Source organism: Podarcis melisellensis (genome assembly GCF_964234715.1).
Source record: "Podarcis melisellensis genome assembly, chromosome: 6".
Lineage (NCBI taxonomy): Eukaryota > Metazoa > Chordata > Lepidosauria > Squamata > Lacertidae > Podarcis > Podarcis melisellensis.
In genome coordinates, this window is record NC_138538.1 from 29,274 (window position 1) to 37,542 (window position 8,269).

Sequence of the window (8,269 nt, forward strand, 5' to 3'; positions counted from 1 at the left end):
AATACTCCAGGTGAGGTCTGACCAGATACAACTGGAAGCTCCCCCATGATGTCACGGGGGGGGGGGTGTCGTGCCATGGCCCTAGCCACTAGCAGGGCATCCTTTAATGGAATACCCAAAAGAGGAGGGGTAGATGATGGCGCATACCCAATACTCAAACACAGCACACATATTTCAATGCCTAACCGCCACCCGAGCCAAAAGGCTCGCCGCCAATACCCTCACAGGTGCAACCAATTCTTAATACTTCTGATGATGTCCGCCAACCACACATCATCTGAAGAAAGCAGGGACAGACTGAGAAAAGAGGGTTGCAGGCTGTTTAAACGCATTTAGCCCCGCCCACCAGCCCACCCTATTGGTCGGCTGGGAGGCTTGGCCTTGGCAGCAGAAGCAATCAGGAGCAGGGAGCCCCCCCCTTGGGAGGCCACTCCCACTCACCACCCCTCGAAGCTACCAGCATGAGTTTGACCAAACTGCGGGAGGCAGTGGAAAACAGGAGTGCCTGGCGTGCTCTGGTCCAGGGGGTCACGAGGAAGCGGACATGACTAAATGACTAAACAACTAAACAACCACCATAGGCAAAGTCAGGACTTTTGTCAGGGGAGGGCAGGATTTTTCTTTGGGGTGGGGGGGCAGAACCAACATGATTGGTCAGTGATCTTGGCTATGCCCATGTAAATACCCAGAACTCAGGGCAGGGCTTCCCTCGTTGATTGTTTTCATTGATGGGCCATGACTCTGTCTTTGTTTCTTAGATGACTTATCCCCTAGGCAATTTACTAAATTCAGGAATTATGGGGGTTTGCTTAAATGCTAACCCTTTACTAAATTTAGACATTTTAGGAGTGTCTTGCCCCCAACCAGCTTCCACCACCAAATTATAATGCTAGCTTGTTATGATTTATTAGGTTAAAGATCTAACAAGAACAAAAAAAGGGAGGGGAGGTGGTAGTTTCCCCAACTCTTGGGAAATGTTTCCCAAAATTCTTTTGCTGATGGGCAGTCCCACCACATGTGCAGCCCAGTCATCACAGAACTGCAGACCCTCCAATGCAATGCTGAAACCAAATGATAGGAATATATTGCCATTTATCCCACACCTGTAGGGTTCTTGTGGGTCTTCCTCTAGCAAATAAATATTTTATGTACCTTAGACTATTGCTAGTCCATCTGTCACATTGTTTGTATTTATCTGGGCAATACAATTTTGGAAGGGAGCCAGGGATAGGCCTGCATTCCATTTTCCCCCATACCACTAGAGCGAGGAAAAGGTGGCTACTTTTCCAAATCAATGACCTTGATGGGTTTGGAAACAATAATGCCTTGATGCCTTGATGGTGAATCAAGCTGAACTCAGAGGAAGGTCTTTTGCATTTCTAATGATCTGTATAACATGTCTCAACCAAAATGCCTTGTAATACAGTTTCAGGTTTGGGATTCCTAGACCAACATGTTCCATGCTCAGTAGAATGTGTTGTCACTTACTCTGCCCCCCCCCCCACAGCAAAATAAAGTTATTTAACATATTTTGCCGTTTAGCTAGTTGTTGTTTTGGTATTGTGATGGAAAGGCTCTAGAATAAAAACAGAGATTTGGGCAGGAGCAAGAGAATCAATGCCTATAGCAACCTCTATTGTATGTTGTAACCCTCTCCCCATCTTCTTTGCAATATGTGAATACTGTGTCTTGCCTGAACTGCATTACTCTGACACTAACACTGTTCCCTAGAAGCACCCACCCACTTTGCTGGCCAAGATGAGGCGAAGTCTTCGTCGTTCAAGGGAGGGGAAGTCTCTCTCTCTCTGTGTGTGCCTTCCAAATTCTCATCTCTTAAACCGTGCTTGCGACGAACGGGCTGTGGGTGTGTAAATGCGCACTTTAACGTGAAGAGGGCGAAGGAACCTCCTCCAGGGCAGTTTAACTGGTCCTCAATATGCTGGACGCTTGTCTAAGGCTGCTTGTCTAAGGCTGAGGAACTCCTTCGCTCACACGAATGCGCAGCCAGAAGCCCAAGGAGGCAGGCGCGCGCACCTCCGACGTTCAGCGATCTGCTGCAGAGCTCACTGCGCCGTGCCGGGAGCGCAGCTTTCTCCCCACGAGGAGGATCCCTGCTTACTGGCCACAAGCCCGCGAAGTCTCAGCAGGGACGGCTGGGCGGTTTCTAGCCGGCGGCAGCAGCAGCAGCATTTCCACCAGCCGGGCTGCCAGGCAAAGCGCTCGGCGGCGAAGTAGTAGACGAGCGGGTCGAGGCAGGCGTTGAGGCTGGTGAGGGCCATGGTGAGCCGGCGGGCCACGTAGGTGGCGCGAATGAGCGGGCAGCCGCCCAGCACGCCGGCGCGACCCAACGTGTGCACCACTTGCACCAGGTGATACGGCGCGAAGCAGACCAGGAAGACGCCCAGCACCACCAGCACCGTGCGCAGCGCCTTGCGCCGCACCGCTCGTGAGCCGGGCTGCATCCCCGGAGTGGCCAGCAGCCGCCAGGCAATGAGCGGGTAGCAGACGCCGATGAGGAAGAGCGGCAGCAGGAAGCCCACGGCAGCGGCGAAGAGGCTGACGGAGGAGATGCGCCCCCGCCAGGAGCTCGAGGAGAAGTTCTCCAGGCAAGCGGTGCGGCCGTCGGGGAAGCGGCTGGTCAGCGGGCCGCGGAGCGCCAGGTACAGGACGGCGGCCACTAGCACCGCCCACACCCCGACGGCGGCCGCCACCCGGTAGCGCAGCTGCCGGAGCCGGAGGTGGCGCAGCGGGTGCACGACGGCCACGTAGCGCTCCAGGCAGATGCAGGCCAGGAAGAGGGAGCTGCCGTACAGGTTGGCGAAGAAGAGGCAGCCGGTGACCTTGCACAGCGCCTCGCCGAAGACCCAGTCGTTGCGCAGCGCGTGGTAGGCAATGCGGAAGGGCAGCGTTAGCACGAAGAGCAGGTCGATGGCGGCCAGGTTCACCAGGAAGACGTTGGCGGGCTCCGTGGCGGACTTGGTGCGGAAGAAGTAGCCCAGGACGAAGAGGTTCCCCACCAGGCCCAAGGCGAAGACCAGGCTGTAGACCACGGGGAAGAGCAGGTACTGGAAGTCGGCGCTCTCCAAGCAGCCGGAGGTGCTGTTGCTGCTGTTCCACGCGGAGCCACCAGAAAGCGGCACTGAGAGGTTCTTCGGCGGCCGCTGGAAAAAAATGAAAGAAAACCGCTATTTATTTATTTATTTATTTATTTATTTATTCACCCTTCATCCGTCTTGCTCAGGGCGGTTCACAAAATAAAAATGAAATATAAAAAACACAAAATACATAATAAAAATTAGAACAAAAACAAACCAAGAATCTCCCACTCCCTCAACACATTGAAAAGGCCAAACATGCACTCGGCGCCCTGTTCGCGGTGCTTGTTCCGCAGCTACTGCGTGTTTCTTCCTCTCCTAGGCCAACACTTCTCCCTCCCACCCTATAGCTACTGTCTACTGAGCAGCTCCGAAGAAAGGAGCCACCCAGAGAGCAACTGCCTCTTGTCCCCTGTCTGTCTAATGTACCCGTCAATCTGGAAAAACCTTCAGCTGCGGGGAGCCAGCAGAGAGTGCTCTTTCCTTTTGTTTTTGTAGTGCACTGGGGTGATGGTGCCCTGAAATTTTGCCTGCTGCAACCTACTTTTTCCTCCTTTAGATGGCTCTTTGTTTTTCAGCCCCGCTTTGCCTGGTTCTTAGCTCTCCCCCCCAAAAAAATTTAGATAACTTCCAAGCCCTTTCGAAATATTTGATAATCTTGACTCTCCTTTTTAACCTGAACCCCTTTCTTAGGATTCTGCGGTGCTTGGAGCTGCTTTATCAATGGCTGCTTGGCTATGATGGCCATGCTCTACCTAAATAGCTTGAGGCAATAATGCTTCCGAATACCAGTTCCCGGAAAGCGCAAGAGAGGAGAATGCTCTTGTGCCTGAATCCGGCTTGCAGGTTTTCTTTTGGGGTGTCTGGTTGGCGGCTCTTCTGTCCTAGATTGTCCCTACTTAAAGGAAGCCTCAAATCCTGACATCTCCGCATTTCGCCCAGTTGAGACTGGGGGGGGGGGAGGCCGTGGTCTTCTTTCTGCAGAGGACGCGCTCTCTCTCTCGGGGTTCACAGGCAGTCCCTCCGCGGAGGCTGGTGGAGCTTTTCCTCCCTGGGGCTATGGCTGAGCCCCTTGGAAAGGAGGCGGGGAGGGGGCGAGAGGTGGGCAGGTGGGAGTGACCGCCGGCCGTCGACGGGGTGGGACTGCCTTTCTTCCCCACTCCCGGCTGTCCAGGGTGCTGATGACCCTCCCGGAGGTTCTCGCTTCCTAGAAAGCCGTCTCCGCCGCCCTCCCCCAAGCCCCAGGAGCAGAGTTGACTCCTTCCTCCCGACGGGACCCAGGAGTCCTGCCGTCGGGGCCAAACGAGTTCTGCCGCCGTCTGCCTGCCTCACCTTGGCACACAGCCAAGCAACCGGCGCCCCCAGTCCCACTGCCTCCTACCTCCAGGACCTCCATGTGGGTCTCTATCCGCCTGCCTGCCCTGCGGCTGCTGCTGCTGCTGCTACCCGGCAACTCTAGGCCCCCTTGCGCAACCTCAACCCCTCGAGGCACATTCCGGGAAGGTTCGCCTCGGACCCACTTCCTCCCCCCGCCCTCCGGCGTCTCCGGCTGGGGAAAAACTACAAGCCGCGTCTCTCGCCAGCCCCTTCCCTGTTCGCTGCATGGGGGGAGAAGCCCCATAACTGCTATTGATTCTGCGGTTTATGTTGTGTTTGTATGTCTCTGGGAGGTGAAGAACTTAGTGAAAATAAAACTGCTGCTATCATGTCCATGTACCAATATATGGTGCCACCGCTTCTGGAATGCTGTGTGCAGTCCGGTCGGTTTACCTCAGAAAAGATACTGTATTGCATAGTTGGAAAAGGGTCAGAAAAGGGCCACCAAAATGATAAAGTGGAGGGGAAGGCTATGAAGAAAGGTTCTATGAAGAAAGGTTGCAGCGTCTGGGACTTTTTAGTTTTTTGAAGTCAGTTTTTTAAATTAAACTTTATACAGTATACGTATATTCAAGATTCCAAATTTGTTTTACATTTCTCTTTAAAATTTGACTTCCCGCCGTTCCCTCCATGCTGTTCTTAATCCCATCCCATTTACATAACGCATTCTAATAAACATTTCTGCTAAAACGTATTTCGTATATTATCAGTCGTCCATCGCTGCTCATATTTCAAATCCTGCTCGCGATTTCATCTGCTTATTTTTTCAGATATGTCCAAAAGGGCTTCCATTCTTCATGACTAGTCCCTCATGTTGGTTTCTTATTTTTGCTGTTAGTTTCGCCAGCTCCGCATAGGGATGTTTTAGTCTAATGAACATTCAAGTAAGAGGCGACAGGACAGAAGTTTATAAAGTTATGCATGGCATGGAGACATGGGCGTAGCCAGGCTTTTGATGGGGGACGGGTAGGCTTCTGCTGGGGGTGGGGAGAACCTCGGATAATGCTTTTCAATAATATTTGAGAATGGGGGGGGGCTCTCTCTCGTGACCCTGGAATACAGGGGCATCCGTCCAATGAAGCTGATTGTTGGGAGATTCAGGACAAATAATCTAAAGTCCTTCTTCACGTAGCCCAAAGTCAAGCGATGGAACTCGCTCCCCCAAAAGTCAGAAATGGGCTTTAAAAGAATGTTGGAGAAAACCATGGAGGCTAAGGCTATTATAGCTGCTAGCCACAATGCCTAAGCTCTGCCTCCACAATTTGAGGCAGCAATGCTTCTGGACCCCAGTTGCTGGGGATCGAGAGTGGGGCAAGTGGCTGGTGCGCTCGAATCTTGCTTGCGGGCTTTCCATGCAGGCCTCTGGATGGGAGGAGAACCGGATGCTGGGCTAGATGGGCCTTTTGGCCTGATGCAGCCGCCGGCCTCTTCTGATGTTCTTATGACTGATGTGTTTAGAAGACCCTCGGGATATGGTTACCAGATGTCCTCATTTCCCAGGGACAGTCCCCAGATTTACAAATTTGTCTCCAGACAAAATCCATCCCCGAAATGTCCCCAGATTTCATTTAGCATCCCCGGATTTATATTTTAAGTGTTGTAGATTTATTAGTAGGGAATGAATGTTGTGTGATTGGTTCAACGGCACAAGACACATCATATGGCGACTTCCAGCAAGGCAAAATAGCAGGCACCACAGCAGCGAGCAGCCCCTGAAGCCAGCCAGAACCAACTGCGCTACCAGGCTGGCTCCAGGCTGCTGAGACTGCCACTGCTGCTGTCACTGCCAAGGGAGAACCGGGACGCCCGGCGCGTCAACTGGGGGAACCGCTGACCCCCCCCCCCCAAATCGAGCCAGGAGCGAGAGTGCCCGGCCAGCCGCCCAGTGGCACTCCGGGGCCAGGAAAACCCCGGAGCTGACACAGGGAGAAGGAGGAGAGGAGAAGGAAGAGCGAGAAAAAGGAAGGAGAAAAAAGAGGGGAACCCCGACCTTGCCGCCTCACTGCCACCGCTGCCTCTGAGGAAGAGAGGTAGGAGAGCCCTGGGAGGGCAAGGACACATGGCCGAGCCCAGGTCAGACCTGAGCCTACTCCACGGCGGCTAGCGCTCCAAGAGAGCAGGCTGGGGCCCAGAGGAAGGCCACGCGACAGAGGAGACCACAGAAGAGAAGAAATTACTTCTTAATATATATATTTAAAAATATTTGTAATAACTTTTTTAAAAAAAAGTGTCCCCGATTCTTTGAAAAAAATCTGGTAACGTTACCTCAAGATCCCTTTCAACTCTACAGTTTCTATGATGCTATGATTCCTAAAAGAGAGAGGCGTCTCAGGCACCTGCTCTCCCCCTACACACGTGAGCTGGTCTGCACTTGTGAATGCTGAAGGCGCCTCCCTGCCCGCCGCTCTGGGCGCTCCTTAGCAACACACGGCAAAAGCCGCTCCCCACGGCCGCTTTTGAGGCGGGAATGCCCGAGTTGCGCAAGGCGCTGTTTGCTGAGACCGGCGCGCCCCAAAGCAGCTGCCAACGCCGGAGGAGGCAGCTAAAAGCAGCGCGGGCGCCTCCCTCCAGCCTCGCTGAATCAGCTCCCTCCCCGCCTGCTGAGCTGGCCCTGGAGGGCGAATTCCCCTTTCCGTGCAGCCAGGAGGAGGAACTGAGGTTTCAGTCGGGCTGGGGCAGCGCCCTCTTCCCGCTCGCCAGAGCAGACGCAGCTGTCGAGAAAGAGGAACTCGGAGAGGCAGAGGTTCCCCCAGTGGCGTAGCGTGGGGGGTGCAGGGGGGGCCGGCCGCACCGGGCGCCACATCTGGGGGTTAGGGGGCGCAAATTACTTGCCTTGCCCCGGGTGCTGACAACCCACGCTACGCCACTGGGTTCCCCATCCTCCCTCCACATAAAGAGAAAGGAGTCCTGGGGCACCACGACACGAGGATTTGCCACTGTCTTGCGACAGTGGATTATATTCCACTTTATCAGGTGCTTGAATGGTGATCCGCAGTTTGCAGGAATATTTGTTCGCTTTGTGCACATACCTAAGTGCGTGTATGGGTACAGAGAGCGAGAAAAGAAAACAGCGGAGAGGAAATGAAATTGAAAAGTACAGTACTGTACTGAACCTAACACTGAAGCTTAAATGCCTGCTTAAAAGCCAAGATTTTGTAGTTGTTAGAATGCCGGACTAGGCTTTGCCTGGCACCTACAGGACTGCAGCTTTAGGAACATCCACAGAAACACAGAGCACAAGTTAGACTCATAGAATTGTCCACCCCTGCAATGCAAGAATATCTACTAAAGCATTCACCAGAGAATGGCCATCTGTTTAAAAGCATCCAAGGAAGGAGAGTTCACCACCTCTCGAGGGAGACCGTTCCACTGTCGAACAGCTCTTATTGTCAGAAGGCTTTTCCTGATGTTGTCTGAATCTCTTTCTTATAACTAGAAGGCATGGGTTCGAGTCCTGCCCTTCAGAGCAGCAGAAAATAAGCTTGCTCCATCTTCCCTGCCCTTGAGGTATTTGAAGATGGCTCGCATATCTCCTCTCAGTTTCCTCTTTTCCAGGCTAAACATCCCCAGCTCCTTCAACTATTCCTCATAAGGCTTGGTTTCCCAGACCTTTGGTCATCTTCTGCACACCTTCTGGCTTGTCAATGTCCTTAATATCTTAAACTGTGGCGTCCAGAGCTGGACACGGTATTTCAGATGTGGAATTATTAGGGGGCGGGGGGGACCGCGCGCAGCTCCAGCTCCAGCCCGGCGGCCCCCACCCCGCTGCATAAGGGTCTTTCTAGGCGGACAACAAA

The 8,269-nt window shown here is 53.2% G+C and overlaps 1 protein-coding gene across 1 annotated transcript; it reads right to left on the bottom strand.

The window, feature by feature from the left end:
• Positions 1–1,784: 1,784 nt before the first annotated feature.
• On the bottom strand, positions 1,785–4,938 carry LOC309372507 (lysophosphatidic acid receptor 6-like). The gene is made up of 2 exons (XM_081916142.1): positions 4,477–4,938; positions 1,785–3,161 (listed from the first exon to the last, which is right to left on the bottom strand). The coding sequence occupies exons 1-2, from the start codon at positions 4,714–4,716 to the stop codon at positions 2,064–2,066; spliced, it is 1,338 nt and encodes a 445-aa protein (XP_081772268.1). The 5' UTR covers positions 4,717–4,938; the 3' UTR covers positions 1,785–2,063.
• Positions 4,939–8,269: the final 3,331 nt, after the last annotated feature.

Coding starts and splice junctions, on each gene's coding strand:
- LOC309372507 (XM_081916142.1), bottom strand. CDS start 4,716: ATGGGGCTTCTCCCCCCATGCAGCGAACAGGGAAGGGGCTGGCGAGAG. Junction 3,162..4,476: donor CCCACATGGAGGTCCTGGAG/GTAGGAGGCAGT, acceptor ATTTTTTTCCAG/CGGCCGCCGAAGAACCTCTC.